We start from the raw sequence: 16,285 nt of genomic DNA on the forward strand, positions 1-16,285 counted from the left end.
CCAGAGCTCAGCATCCGACAGATTGCCGATCAGTGCGGTCGCAGCATCGGAACAGTCACAAATGTTTTAAGAAAGCACAAGTTCCATCCATATCACGTTTACCTTCATCAGGACCTAAATGAGGCGGACTTTGAAAGGCGAGTTGACTTCTGCAATTGGGGCCTCATCAAAACTGATCAAGAAAATGACTTTTTGCACAGAATAATTTGGACTGATGAAGCTCGGTTTTGCCGAAATGGAAGTGTTAATCTTCACAACGCCCATTATTGGGCACAAGAAAACCCACACTGGCTGAGGCAGCACAAGCATCAAGTTCGCTGGAGTGTGAATGTGTGGTGCGGCATACTCGGGGACAGGATCATCGGACCTCACTTTTTTGAGGACAACTTGAACGGAAAGATGTACACAGAAGAAATATTAGGTGTTGTCATTGATGATCTTGTCTGCAGTCTTTCCCTGAATGACCTGCGCCAAGTATGGTTTCAGCACGATGGAGCACCACCACATTTTTCTACCAGGGCGAAGAACTGGTTGGACAGACGTTTTCCACAACAGTGGATTGGGCGCGCAGGAGCGATGTTTTGGCCACCAAGATCACCTGACCTTTCTCCGCTCGACTTTTTCCTTTGGGGCTACGTTAAAGATCGAGTTTACGTAACAGAGCCCAGCGATGTTAATGACATGAAGGACAGGATAACATCTGCCTGTGCGAGTATTCCTGCAGAAGTACTGCGCCGAGTCATCGAGTCGACGCGACAGCGGTTCATGCTTTGCGTTGCTGCCGAAGGCAGGCATTTTGAACACTTTTTGGGGCATTGACGTCTTGAGAGGTGAAGAGTTTCGATGAGATTTGTGCATGACCGAAATATGCTTATGTAGCAGCAGGAAATATGCGTTAGCAAGGATAAAACTGTTTCAGTTATTATTGGTGGAGTTGTTGCTCTTGTTTCAATAAAAGTTACAGTACTCGGACATCAGCAGTCACGCTATTCGCGTAGCCCAGGCAACGACCACGCATGCTTCTCTAGTGATTATTACGCACGCGCACTGGCATCCAGATTCTCCGCTCGCACCATTATCTCGGCATGGTATCTGCCACTATCGTTAGAGGCTCTGCAGTTGCGTGTTACGACACTGGTTGCAAGCGTTCTTCGATTTTTGATTTCGACGGCCGAAGAGGGCAAGGGTAATTGCTATCACCTATGCCTACGCTTCCACCCTCTTCACACACTAAACACCACACGCAACAGATGCGTCACTTTAGGGAGGAGCTTTGCGCGGACCCTCACCCTCTTGCATGCGTAATCGTGCGAAAGACAATTAAACTTTGGAGCCGGATATCTCGGAACACAGGCGTGCTAGAAAAAATCTTCCAACTGAAACTGTGTACAAACACCACTGCCTACATTTTTTCAATATAAACATGCCAACTTACCGCAGCCAGTAAAAAGTTAATTATTAAATTTTAGTTAATTGGGCTGCTGACAGCGATAATTATCATCTAACTTTCTGTCCCCCTGGCCGCTTAACTTATTTGCACAAGTGGTTCTCACGTGCCTTCGAGCGCCTAATTTTAAAAAAATCATAAAGCTTAATTTTGAACACCCGGTATAAACTAAGTACTATATATTTCATTCCAGGAAGAACAATCTGGTTGATCATAATGTGAACGTGAATTTAACAACACGCCTAATGCGCGAATTTTACCGTTTTTATACTTTGTTGTTCTAATGAATGAAAACCTTATTTGGAAACACGAAGTTAATTACCTATACAAAAGTCATTCTTTGACTTATTTTGCGCTCATTAAAGCCAAGTGTTACTATTCAAGTGACGTGCTTCGATCATTTTACTTCTACCTATTACACTTTCAGGTCAGTTATTGCAGCATCATAGGAGGCTTTACCTACCAACAAACACCGAACCAGTCACAAGATTACGAAAACGTGCCCTGCAAATCATTACGTCTTCTCCTTCGTCCTGCCTATACTCAGGTTTGTTTTAATCTACCTGAGCACTGCCTCTCACGTCTCGGAAAAGTTATAAAACCACGGTATTGAATAATTCCATTATTAACACCATCGTTGCAATACCTGCGAGTACGTTTTCAGCTCCGACCCGTAACACAAGGCATGCACATAATGGCAACTTCAACCTTCCCAACTGTAGAACTGTAAATGTCGAACCATTTCACTGGTGCTAAAATCTGGTACGTAATTTCACTTAAAATTAAACCTGAACGCAACTTTAATTCAACAACCCCGCCATGGTGGTCTAGTGGCAAAGGTACTCGGCTTCTGACCCGCAGGTCGCGGTGTCAAATGCCGGCTGCAGCGGCTGCATTTCCGATGGAGGCGGAAATGTTGTAGGCCCGCGTACTCAGATTTGGGTGCACGTAAAAGAACCCGAAGTGGTCGAAATTTCCGGAGCCCTCCACTACGGCGCCTCTCAAAATCATATGGTGATTTTGAGACGTCGAACCCCACATATCTTATCACAACTTCAATATGACCTGCAAAATGAATTTTGTAAACCAATCATGTTCTTAACTGAAGCTCACGTCCACACTCTTTTTTGCGATTCACCTTGCTTATATTTATTTTTTAGAAAAAAAAATGCTTTGGTTCTTCAACACAGTCTAGTTCACTAATCTTTCACGCATCTTCTAAAGACGGTAGTCTTTCTTGGGGTACTTGGACGCAAAAATTTCGATCTATCTGTCGGTCACCTCCCGATTGATTCCTCTTTATGCCTCTTATTGGTTGTATGTAATTTTTTATTACAATCATAAGCGCAACGCCCACCCATATTGCTCTGGTTTTCGAGTTCATATTTGTGCGTGGTATTTGTACTGCTTTCAATGCTGGTCAAGTAAGGATCGAGGCAACTACATGATGGCCGGAACAAGACTGCCCCCAGGGTTTATTGTCACGCTCTTATATTGCCGAAATGTCTAATAGCAGTGCTATCGTGATAAGCCAGGCAGCGCAGAGAGCCTGATACATCGTCTGAGGGGTAAGGAATGAGTCCAGATTATTTGATTAAAAGCCTTATCGTAATGAAGCCGCTGCGGTGGCTTAGTGGTGCACCCTGATCTTCTTGGGACCAGTGTCAGCCTTGGAGGAGACTGCCCGTAATGTCATGTAGCTGGTGCTAGAACACCACTGGCGGACGCCACCTGAGGGTGCGGTGTAGGCTGGCGCGGTGTAGCATCAATGGAGCTACTCGATGCAGGTGCCTCACATTCAGCGGACCTAGTCTCGGAGGAACCACAATTATCACCCCTCACGTCCACTGTCCACGGTTCACGAGTCTGAAGGAGATGCCGTCTGTTACGTCTAAACACCCTACCATCTTCCGTTTCTACACCGTAGGACCTCGGAGACGTTCTTCCCATCACAATACCTTTCGCAGACCATGTTGAGTCCCTAAGCCGTACAATCGCCCCTCTTCCCAAGGGTGATAAGGGCTTTCCACTCTCGCTCTGATGATACTTTTGACTGATGTTCAATGTACACCGTCAAACTCTGGTACGTTCGACCTGGGACGCGTACCTCGAAGGAGTTCTCCAGGTGATCGGCCGTCCACAAGCGGCGTAGATCGGTAGGCCAACAAGCCTAACCAGAAGTCTTTGCGCGAATCTTCACTTTTCTTGAGGAGGCGTTTCATGATCTGTAATATTTTCTCAGCCAGACCATTTGAATGTGGTAAGTGCAGACTTGATGTGACATGAGCGAAGTTATATTTTCTTGCGAATTCTGTGAACTCATAACTTGCAAACTGCGGCCCGTTGTCCATGCATACCTCCAGAGGCACGCCATACCTAGCAAACATAGCACTCAGTGCTGCAAACATTGTTCTTGCAGTGGTGTCATGGAGCTTCAGGACTTCCGGCAAGTTTGAAAACGCGTCGAATGCGATGACGTACGAACTTTCTCCAAACGAAAAATGTCCACGCTCACACAGATCTATGCGCATACTGGTACTGGGTGCATGAGAAATGGTTCTTTCGGTTTCTTGTAAGAAAACTTGCAACAAGTAGGGCAGCTCTGAATCAGCAGTGTGATGTCATTGCTGAGCACAGCCCAAAAAACGAGACGTCGTACTCTATCTTTGCACTTCTGCATTCCTAGGTGCCCGGCATGAATACGTCCAAGAATTTCAAGTCGCATGCTTTTTGGTATGACCACTTTCGTTCCTTTTAGCAATACGCCCTTCACGACAGAAAGGTTTGACAAAAACCGCTTCAGTTCACCCTGCAGGTTCTCACCGCTTGACAAGCTGGAGATGACAGTGCTCAGGCAACAATTATTCGCAGTTCCTTGCTCCAGATTTCGTCGCGTCGCATCTGTGACCAAATAACCCAAAACTTGCACTGCATGCACCTCCACGTCACCCACGGCTCCAGCACTGTCTTTGAAACAAGCCGGGCATAATTTTGACAGCATGTCGGCCAAGACGAGATGTTTGCGTGGTACGAACTGCAAACAGAAATCATATTTCTGAAGCCTTCGAAAAAATCTCTGAAGGCGGGGAGGCATGTCGCAGATACCCTTCGCAGCAATAGATAAGAACGGTTTATGGTCAGTCTCAATCAAAACTTTGTGCCCGTACAAGAAGTGGTGAAACTTGTCGCAGCCGAACGAAATGCTGAGCGTCTTCTTCTCAATCTGCGCATAGCGCTGCTCAGCTTGCGTCAGAGCACGGGAAGCGTATGCCACTGGGCGTCACTCATCGCCATCGTAGCACTGCAAGAGTGCTCACCCATTCCGTTTTTTGATGAATCGCATGATATTTTGGACTGTCTTTGGGGATGAAAGATAGCGAGGACAGGTGTCATGGTTAGAGCCTGTGTGATACCTTTCCACTCTCTTCTGTGGTTTTCAGTCCACTCAAACACTGAGTGCGCTTTGATAAACGCCCGGAGGAGTGCAGTTCGCTCAGAAAGGCTTAGCACATGCTTGGCGAAGTAGTTGAGCACCCCGAGCATGCGCTGAACATCATTTTTGTTTTTCGGCTTTGGCATTTCAAGCAAGCTTTTCACAAGTTTTGGGTCTGGCAAAATGCCTTCGCGTACGATGATGTCGCCAAGAAATTGAATTTCCGTAACACAAAACCTGCATTTTGTAGCGTTGAACATTAAACCAGCTTTTTCAACTGCTTTCAAGACAGCAATTAGTCTGCGATCATGCTTCTGTTTGCTTGCTCCCCACACCAAAATATCGTCTATGTACACGTGTACACCTGTAAGGCACTCAAACGCTTGACTCATTGTTCTTTGAAAAATTTCAGGCACTGAAGAAATGCCGAAGGACAATTGAAGGTAGCGGTACCGGCCGAAAAGAGTTGAAAAAGTGCAGATTTTAGGCGTCTGTTCGTCAAGTTGGACCTGGTGAAAAGCGGAATATGCGTCCAAGGAGCTAAATATTGCCGCGTGCATAGCTGCATTTAGCGGCGAGATAGCGACGACAACGAAGAACGCAGATTTGCTCAAGAGGCGCAGCACAGCAGAGTGAAGAAGACGACAATCTTAGCGGCCTTCTCTGAGAGCGTCTCTACAAGTCCTACTGTCCGTGTTTTTAAATAAACCCCCTGTCATTTATAACCCGCGACACTGGTGGAGGTGCTGGGTACTACCACCTCATGATCAGCACCCCTGTGAGAAGCCCCGAGTCCAGCCCTACGAGACAGCCACGCGTGGAGACGCCTGTGCACCGCTCAAGCCGTCGCCTTCAAGGTCTTGAACCAGAATTTGGCCTTTTAAAGGGAGCAACACTTCCGACAACCACCCCTACTCAAGAAATGGCAAGGAGTCCTGCACAGGTGATGGTCCAGAATATGCGCATTCCTGAACCATTTCATGGCCGGCCGAATGAAGATGCACAAGACTGGCTTGAGCAGTTCGAACGGGTAGCTAAATCGAACTACTGGAGTCTCGATGGAAAGCTCTTCCACGTATACTTCGCCCTTGAAGACGGCGCGAAGACATGGTTTATCAACCGGGAGGCAACATTGACGACATGGGAGTAGTTTTGTCGTCGGTTTCTTGACACCTTCGGTAACGCGGACCGACGCGAAAACACACAACGCCGTCTTGAAGGACGCACCCAACAGCTGCATGAAAGCGTCGCCATGTTTGCTGAGGATATGGTGCGCCTGTGCACCGCGTGGACCCCAACATGCCCGAGGCTCGAAAGCTAACCCATCTCATGAGGGGCGTCAAAGAGCAGCTATTTGTTGGTCTTGTGCGCAATCCGCCGACAACAGTGGACGAGTTCACCAGGGAGGCCACCGCAATAGAGCGTGCGCTACAGCAACGGTACCGACAGTCTGATCGCCCGGCCACCAGCGCAGCTGCAGGCGTCGCCGCACTTACCGCAAACGACGAGTTTGCTCTACGCCACCTGTCTAGACAGATCGTGCGTGAGGAGATCGCAAAGGAGAACGCAAAATACACATTGCAGTCACAAACGCCCCCGAAGCAGGAGTCCACGGTAGCCTCCGTTGCTGAAATAGTTCGCCATGAACTTCGACAAGCGTTTGCCTCTCGTCAGCAATATTCCGCTCCACCGCACCGTCCAAACTCGTATACCTATGCAGATGCTGTGCGCCGTCCATTGGCTCCAGAAGTATCGTACCAGCCGAACGGATAAAGCTATGCAGACGCTATTCGTCGACCCACGCTCATGCCAGCGCCGCAATACCTCGAACCGTATCCTGTGGCAGCCTGGGCTCAGCAGGATTCTGTCAGGCGACCCTATATGTAGAAGACCGACATATGGCGCACTGCGGATCGTCGACCACTCTGCTACAACTGTGGAGAGCCAGGGCACATTTGCCGTTTTTGCCCACATTGCCGAGCAGAATACCGCGGTAGTGCACCTACAGCTACGCGCCGACAGTTCGACGAAAGCCGTGCCCCCATCAATGACGACCAGGCTGGCAGGCGGGAAGGCTCTTCTACCTCCCGGACGTGGTCACCATCACCGGCTCGCTTTGGTTCACCAAGCCGCCGTAGTTTTGCTGACGCCGTCAGAGGTCGGTCTCCCAGCCCACGGCGGGGAAACTGAAAGCAGCGACCTCTGGGGGGAAGGTTGCAAGCCGTCAAATTGCCGAAAAACCCCCACTGCTGCCGAAACACGTGAGAGACGACGATGAAGACTTCGCCGAAAAAACTGTGACTGCCGACCTCGCTCTGACGATTGACGGCGTTGAAGTGACGGCCTTAGTCGATACGGGTGCAGACTTCTCCATAATGAGTGAACGATTGGCAGACGAACTCAAGAAAGTCAAGATGGAATGGACGGGCCCTTATATCTGAAGTGGTGGAGGCCAGATAATGACTCCCACGGGAAAATGTACAGCAAGACTCACAATTGAGAATGTGGCTTTTGTAGCCACATTTCTGATCCTACCGGAGTGCTGCAAACCTATGATTCTGGGAATGGACGTCTTAAGAGCGTACGGTGCTGTGGTCAACATACGCGACGGTGTGATCACATTTGCCGCTGACAAGTCTGTGACCACTGATCCAGAACAAGAACCCAGGGTGTTACGTGTGGTCGACGACGACGTCTGCGTGCCACCACTGTCATGTAGTCTTGTTTCCGCGTGTTGCGCCGTGCACTGTAATGAAGACGCCATAGTCAAACGTATTACTGACCTTCTTTTTCACCAAGGCATCGCCATCGCTCGCGGTATTGTCAGCTTAGCGGATGGGCGCGCAGACGTGCTTCTGACCAACTTCAGGAATGAGCGCCGGCACATCGGTAAAGGCACGGCTGTGGCGTACCTCGAAGAGCTGGACTACTCTCACGACTGTCTTCTAATGCAAGGGGAAGCCACAGCTCAATCACCTCCACATACACCACCAGTTGATATAGGTCTGAGTCTAACACCGACTGAAAGATGCCGTCTTATGGAGCTGCTCGACCAGTTCAAGGACTGCTTCTCATCGACATCACGAGTGGGTCGAACGCCTCTGACTAAGCATCGTATAATTACAGAAGACACAGCAAGACCGATCTGACAGAACCCTTATCGTGTCGCTCAGAAATAACGTGAGGTAATCCAGCAGCAAGTCAAGAAGATGCTAGAGGATGACGTTATCCAACCATCAAAAAGTCCTTGGGCATCGCCAGTGGTACTCGTGAAAAAGTAAGACGGCAGCTTGCGTTTCTGCATCAATTATCGTAAGCTGAACCATGTTACAAAAAAAGACGTTTATCCATTACCACGGATCGATGACTCTTTGGACAGGCTACGGCATGCACGCTACTTCTCGTCAATGGACCATAAAAGTGGATACTGGCAAATAGAAGTAGATGAGCGCGACCGAGAAAAGACCGCCTTCGTGACGCCAGACGGGCTTTATGAATTCAAAGTCCTCCCTTTCGGTCTATGCTCAGCCCCAGCCACGTTTCATAGACTAATGGATACCATTCTGTCCGGCCTGAAATGGAAAACATGCCTTGTGTACCTCGACGACGTGATCGTTTTTTCGGCCACGTTTGAAGAGCAACTAAAGCGGCTACTGTCAGTCCTTCAAGCCATACGGTCCGCTGGACTCACACTCAAACCGGAAAAATGCCACTTCGGCTTCGAAGAACTCCAGTTCCTGGGACACGTGATCAGTCGCGAAGGTGTGAAGCCTGACCCAGATAAAACAGCAGCCGTCGCAAAGTTCGCAAGGCCTGTTGATAAGAAAGCGGTCAGGCGTTTTCTGGGTCTCTGCGCCTACTACCGGCGATTTATAGCAGGCTTTGCACACATCGCCTCTCCACTCACCTGCCTTACAAGGGAAGACATCGCATTTGTGTGGGGTGAAGAGCAAGAAGCTTCATTCAACGAGCTGCGACAGCGTCTACAAACTCCACCTGTCCTCGCTCACTTCGACGAGAATGCACCAACAGCCATCCATACAGACGCCAGCAATGTGGGCCTAGGTGCTGTTCTTGTCCAAGGCCAAGATGGTGTGGAGAGAGTGGTTGCCTACGCTAGCAGAACGTTGACACGCCCCGAGTCCAACTACTCAACAACGGAGAAGGAGTGTCTGGCCGTCGTTTGGGCAGTTGCGAAGTTCCGCCCGTACTTATATGGCCGCGCTTTCCAAGTCGTAAGCGACCATCACTCTCTTTGTTGGTTGACCAACATGAAAGACCCATCTGGACGTTTAGCACGATGGAGCTTACGGCTCCAAGAGTACGACATGGCCGTAGTTTACAAGTCCGGAAGGCAACAATTAGACGCCGACTGTTTGTCAAGGTCACCGATTGAATCACCGGCTATAGAGGATGATGATTTCCTAGGTTTTTTAGGATTTGGTGATGCAGCTATCATTTCTCGGCAACAACAAGATGATCAGGAGCTCAACTCGCTTATAGAATTTTTGAACGTACGAGCCGCCAATGCACCAAGAGTGTTTTCGAAGAACTTTTCCTCATTTTGTTTACGGGACGGAATTCTGTACAAAAAGAACTTTTCATCAACAGGTAGAAGCTATCTGCTGGTAGTTCCTGGAGCTCTCCGCAGCGAAATTTTACAAGCCTGCCATGACGAAGCCACTGCGGGCCCCCTCGGTTTTACAAGAACACTGACACGCATCAAAGAAAAATATTACTGGCCAAGAATCGCAGCAGAGGTTAAACATTACGTCCGAACATGCATTCACTGTCAGCGGCGCAAGGTACCACCTGTCAAACCCGCTGGGCTATTACATCCTGTGCCCGTGCCAGAAACCCCGTTTTCTCAAATCGGAATGGATCTGCTGGGCCCATTCCCAACATCGGACAGCGGCAACAAATGGGTTATAGTGGCGACGGACTACCTCACCCGATACGCGGAGACCAAGGCAATCGCGAGTGGCACTGCAGCTGAAGCGGCTCAGTTCTTCATTGAGAACATTGTTCTGAGACATGGTGCTCCAGCTGTCGTCATAACAGACAAAGGTACCGCGTTTACAGCTGAGCTTTTGCGCACTGTGCTTACGCTCAGTGGCACAGCGCATAGGAAGACGACAGCTTACCACCCACAAACTAATGGGCTTACAGAAAGACTTAACAAGACAATCGCTGACATGCTTTGCATGTACGTCGACGTAGAACACAAGAATTGGGAACGAATATTGCCGTACATCACATTCGCGTATAATACGGTGCGCCAGAAAACAACAAAAATGACGCCATTCGCACTAATTCATGGCAGAGAAGTTACGACAATGCTTGACGCCATGCTGCCTTACGATTGCAATAATTCAGAGACAGACGCCGCAGACTTCACTGAGCGCGCCGAAGAAGCAAGGCAGCTTGCCCGCGACAGATTAATGAACCAGCAGCAACTTGACGCCCAACGGTACAACCTTCGCCATCGATTCGTCATTTATCAACCAGGAGATAGAGTCTGGGTTTGGTTTCCTGTACGACGACGAGGCCTCTCAGAGAAACTTCTACGCCGATACTTCGGACCCTACAAGGTTCTGCGTCGTCTTAGCGACGTGACGTACGAAGTCGTGCCCGACGCCTCCTCCTGTTCAAAACGTCGCCAGCATCTGCCTGAGACAGTGCACGTGGTCCGCATGAAACTTTACCACTCTCAGTGATGTAAACACTCGACGGCCGCATCTCTACATGTTGAGCGTCCGGACGACGCTCACTCTGGCGGGAGGGTAATGCCGCGTGCATAGCTGCATTTAGCGGCGAGATAGCGACGACAACGAAGAACGCGGATTTGCTCGAGAGGCGCAGCGCAGCAGAGTGAAGAAGACGACAATCTTAGCGACCTTCTCTGAGAGCGTCTCTACAAGTCCTACTGTCCGTGTTTTTAAATAAAACCCCTGTCATTTATAACCCGCAACAATATTGTGGCGCCAGCCAGTTCCCCTTCCATATCTTCACGCCTTGGGAGCTGGAAGTGTTCTCTTTTTATGTGCTCGTTGATTTTTCTGGGATTCATGCAAATTCTAATTCTGCCATTCTTGTTTTGACAGTAACCAAAGGACTTACCCAGTCCGTGAAATTGTTCTCTTTTACGATGGTGCCCTCACGCTCCAGCCTTCGTAGTTCATCTTGAAGAGGGCCGAGCATTGACAGGGCAATACGCCGCGCTAGTTGAACAACAGCAACCGCTGCTGGTTGCAGGCCCATGCTGTACGGTTGCTTCAAGCAGCCTAGTCCTTAAAAGAGGTGCTAGAAATTTGTCACGACCTCGTAGTTTACTGAAGCGCTTACGGTAGCTACGGTGCGTTGAAAAAGCCTTAGGCTTCACTCGCGTCCAGTCCTAGTGTTGTCTGATTGCCATGTTTGACGACAAAAAACTGCGCTGTGCTGTAACCATTTCCTACTTTTATTTTCTGCGACGTCGCTCCATAGTGTGTTATGACGCCTCCGTTATAGGCCCGTAGAACAGAGGTAGCAGCAGTCAAGGGTCCCGCAGCACGTATTTTCCGGTACGCCGAAACTGTTAACAGGCTGGCCTGTGACCCTGCGTCAACCTCGAAGGATACTTTCTTGCCCGCGACTTCTGCTTCCACTATCCAGTCTCTGGCTTTTTTATTGTCAACGCCCACTCCCAGGATGTCGAAGTCATCAACGCGGTCGTTTTTTCTGACCTCATCTATTTCGGACATCCGTTGACAACACACGGCAAAATGATTGGGCAGGTGGCATATGTTGCATTTCTTGCCGTACGCAGGACACTGCCTTGGTCTTCGTCGCCGATCGCACTTTGTGCAGCGGTACTGCTTGTTGCAATCTTGGGCGCGTCTGCTTCTCTGTGGTGGTGCACGCCCCGCATTAGCGTCAATGTGGCTGTGTCCGTTGCCCTCCAAACTTCGTTTCGTTGCGCCACAGATTCTGCAACCTTGAAAAATTCTTCTGTTTTCCCTAACGTCATCTTTGCTTCGCCAAGCATTTTTTCGCGCAACTTTGAGTTATTCGTGCCGAAAACTATTTGATCGCTGATCATTGAATCCTGCTGTTCTCCGAAATGGCACTACGCAGCTTGCTTTTTCACGTCTCGAACAAATTTTTCGAACGGTTCCCCTTCTGCCTGCTTCCTCGAGCGAAACAGATAACGCTCATGCACTTCGTTGCTTACCTCAGAGCAATACGCTTCGAACTTTTCAAGGACTGTCTTGTAGTCTTCCTGGTCTTTTTGTGTTTCAAACTTGAACGTGCTGAACACGTCGAGAGCTTCCTCACCAGCGACACTAAGAAGGACGCCGTTTTTGCGGCTTCATTTCGGGGTTGGTCCTTCGCCGCGGTCGCCACAAGGAACAGGTCGAACTTTTGTTTGAAGCGTTTCCTTTGCTCGGAGAGGTTGCCGGTCAGCTGCAGGCGTAGTGGTGCCTTGAGTACTTCCATCGATGGGGTTCCGCTGAGAGCGAGACGAAGCTTTGACCCGAAGTGACTACTTCTGACACCATGTACTGTTTTCAATGCTGGTCAAGTAAGGATCAAGACAACTACATGGTGGCAGGAACAAGACTGTCCCCAGGGTTTACTTGCAGACTCTTATTTTGGCGAAATGTGTGATAGCAATACTATCGTGACAAGGCAGGCAGCGCAGAGAGCGCATGCCTGCTACAGTATTGATTAAAAAGAAAATCTTGCGCATACCTGAGGGACAACAATAATACGTCACTATTTTGTGACGTGTTTCTTGATACTATAAAAATCATAGGTAAGTAATGTTACCCTATGCCCCAAAAAGCGGTTCTTTCCTGCGCTTCGCTAACACAATATGATGGTGGCACCAGCCCACTGCGCGCATAGAGGCGCTTTAATGAAGCGCCTCCAGAATCCCACTCACCGAACTTCTCACGCAGAATATCATATAAATCTTTTATTCACTCTCTTAAGACTGAAGACTATCGTCATTCGACGACATTTTCAATGAAAAATGCTTATACGGGGCCGATTTTAGTTGTGCTCCTATGTACTGTATTCTTACAATGTATGCCTTAAGTTATTCTTGATTGCTTCTCTAATATAGCAGCAATTTTGTGTTTTTTCCTAAAATGTCCTAAATAAATATGGTATAACTTGAAGCTATTTTTCATTAAAATCAGTAAAAAGGTTCATAGTCACATCAACTGCGTCTGTGCTCCAAACATGTAATAAACTACTCACGTAATTGATTATACCAGTAACTAGCTGCACGGGCTAAATGTTTAAATACTACTGTAACTATTTTTTGCATTATCTTAATCAAATAAACAATAAATATTTGATTGCCCCGCCGCGGTGGTCTAGTGGCTAAGGTACTCGGCTGCTGACCCGCAGGTCGCGGGTTCAATTCCCGGCTGCGGCGGCTGCATTTGCGATGGAGGCGTAAATGTTGTAGGCCCGTGTGCTCAGATTTGGGTGCACGTTAAAGAACCCCAGGTGGTCTAAATTTCCGGAGTCCTCCACTACGGCGTCTCTCATAATCATATAGTGGTTTTGGGACGTTAAACCCCACAAATCAATTAATAAATATTTGATTTATTCACTGTTCGGATCTTTTATGTTCTAGAGGGCGATATCAGTGTTCATTAAAGAAATCTAAGTAGTCGAAAATTCTGTAGCCCTCAAGTAGCGTGTGTCATAACCTAGCGTGATTGTGGGAAGGAAGACCACAGAATTTACTAATACTTGAAAACGACTTGAGCATTCTGTTTTATTTCCTTTCATTATATTTACACACTAGGTAACAAATACTAAACATTTGTACAAATGCTACGATAGGGAGACATTGTGATCTCGCGCTGGCAAACGTAATGCAGCCTTGTAAAAAGCTGATGGACACATAGTGTCTTATAGCATCCACAGTTATTTGAGAGTTTCAAAGTTACTGTGCACTATTTCCAGGAAGGACCTGAATTCGCCAAGTGAACTTAATTGGTTAAAAAGCTAATTGTTTAAGTTTTAATAATTACTACCATTTTAATGTTTGTGCACATCTGAAGATGCATTCTTCCACAGTAAAAGGAACACCACAGGTAGTACGCAGATGCTTCCTTTCTGTAATTTTTAAATAGCATGCGACATTCTTGAAAACCCTTTCTGTAAAAGTTGTTGCAAGAAATGTGTTATCACCGGGTAAAAGCCGCCTACATTTCACTCACCACTGCGAAGAACTTCTGTCATAAAATGCTGTTAGAGGTGATGTAAATTCTAAGGCGCCATTTGGCTCTTTGAATTGGCATCTTTGATAGCACCCATATTTTGTTAATTACAAAACTGAAAAACATTATTTACTCATATATTTAATGTTCTTTATGGCTGAGTACATCTTCTTCTCGTCACGATCCCATACACGGATAACGAAAAAATAGAAATGTCAAAAAACATTCACACTGTCCCACAAACTGACACTGTAGTGTGCTTTTCACGTTTGCGAACACCACGAGCCTTGGGTCCAAGAAAAAGTAACATGGAACATACAATGTATATTGCCCGCTGCAGCAAACCTACGCACAGAATTCCTCAGTGCACAGCGCTCCTTCGTAAATAATTTGCCCAACAATGTTATTGCACTTTGTGATTTTCTTGTTTACAGGCCGTTCCGTACGTCACCTCTTCAGTGGCACAATGTAAATGGGCTCCTCATGCTTTTTTTTCTTGCTTCTGCAATGCAAAAAAAAGAGAGTTAAGGCAAGTATTTTCCTAAGCACACACATTAGTGCTAGTATGCTGCTCATATAGATGTCTAAACATTGGACTCTAATAAACTATTTTTAATATGGGAGAAATAATTGTAATACTACTGGCAAGTGAGACAACGAAGAAACATTGAGTATATACAATTTGAGTAAATTGTATTTTTCAGCTAGTGAAACGATATAGAAAGAACACATGGCTCATCCTTCGTCGTAGGAATTGATTTAAAACATAAGTAAAACGTTTTCAGAGCAGTGCCCATTGCGTAGTAATCTATGGGAATTTATGCATTGTGTACTGATGTTTAGGAGTAATAGCACCGTTCGAGGTAGATGCACCCACGTTAACGACTAGGGTTACAGTTCCATCAAGACGACTAACGTCCATGATTGTGAGTTAACTTGTGGCAGCCAAAGTGGCCCCGCAGTGGTGGTCCAGTGGCTAAGGTACTCAGCGGCTGACCCGCAGGTCTTAGAAACGAATTCCGGCTGCGGCGGCTGCGTTTTCGATGGAGGCGAAAATGCACTTCGTCCGTGTGCTCAGATTGCGGTGCACAATAAAAGAACGGAGTCCTTCAATAGGGTATCTCTCAGAATCATATAGTGGTCTTGAGCCGTTATACCCTACCTATCAGAAAATTAATCAATTATTCAATCATGTTAGCTGAAGTTGCCAACATATACCTGGAAATGTCGTATCAATTATTCTGAGAGAAGACAAAATCAACAGCACATAATAAACATTCATAGCGACGTGAACGGCTTCAAACCGACGTCAGTTAGGGGCACAAATGACTTGGTCTGCGCTCCAGAGTAACCCGGTAATGGGCGCCTGTGCTCATTCACAAGCCATATTACAGTACTTTTCGGCAACATGGGAGAAGATGGTTCGTAGCTTGAGCCGCTAACGCGCGCAGACACTCCACGCATTCTGCAAGTCATTGCTCGGTCCACGAAGGCACGACTTTTTGCCGTCGACATCGGTACTTGTTTGCAGCTCTCATTAGATGCGGAGCACCTCGTGCTCGGGTCTATGTCCCGTGGTGTCAGCGTCCGCTTTCGAACTACGCTTGCGCAACTCTTCTCATTGCCCCTTTCTAACAGTTGCGCGTAATTCCCTCTACTTCTGTGCACTCCCCCTTCTCGCCTCTCAGCGCCAACTCAAGGATCGACTGCTAACCTACGCTCACCCCCTCTCCTCTGCGCAATTCTCTCCGAGGCATTTACAGCACCAGTACTCACGCGCGCGCCCTCCCCTCTGCCACACGCTGTGCTGACGCAGACAACGTCTGCTAGCGAGTTTCTTAATGGAAAAAAAATCACAGCATAACCATGGTGTGAATGATGATTAGTGTGGCGAAGCATCCGTCCGTCCATTGGTCACCCCGCCGCGGTGGTCTAGTGGCTAAGGTACTCGGCTGCTGACCCGCACGTCGCGGGTTCGAATCCCGGCTGCGGCGGCTGCATTTCCGATGGAGGCGGAAATATTGTAGGCCCGTGTACTCAGATTTGGGTGCACGCTAAAGAACCCCAGGTGGTCGAAATTTCCGGAGCCCTCCACTACGGCGTTTCTCATAATCATATGCTGGTTTTGGGACGTTAAAGCCCACATATCAATCCGTCCATTGGTCAGTGTTCATCTCTCTT

At 47.9% G+C, this 16,285-nt stretch overlaps 1 protein-coding gene across 9 annotated transcripts in view; it reads right to left on the reverse strand.

Moving 5' to 3' along the window:
* Window positions 1-16,285, reverse strand: part of LOC119174053 (uncharacterized) — a 461,603-nt gene that overhangs the window by 82,490 nt on the left and 362,828 nt on the right. For 4 of the 9 annotated variants that reach the window (XR_012895535.1, XR_012895534.1, XM_075896325.1 and 1 more), the window contains one exon: window positions 13,621-14,606. The exons of the other annotated variants lie outside the window; for them this stretch is intronic. Coding sequence is in view for 2 of the 4 variants with exons in the window: in XM_075896325.1 (XP_075752440.1) it covers window positions 14,552-14,606 (55 nt within the window). In the remaining 2 variants the exon portion in view is untranslated. Of the gene's footprint in view, window positions 1-13,620; window positions 14,607-16,285 lie in introns of those variants that run through there. 9 annotated transcript variants of the gene reach the window in all.

The sequence above is a fragment of the Rhipicephalus microplus genome, chromosome 5 (genome assembly GCF_043290135.1).
Source record: "Rhipicephalus microplus isolate Deutch F79 chromosome 5, USDA_Rmic, whole genome shotgun sequence".
In the NCBI taxonomy this organism is placed as follows: Eukaryota; Metazoa; Arthropoda; class Arachnida; order Ixodida; family Ixodidae; genus Rhipicephalus; species Rhipicephalus microplus.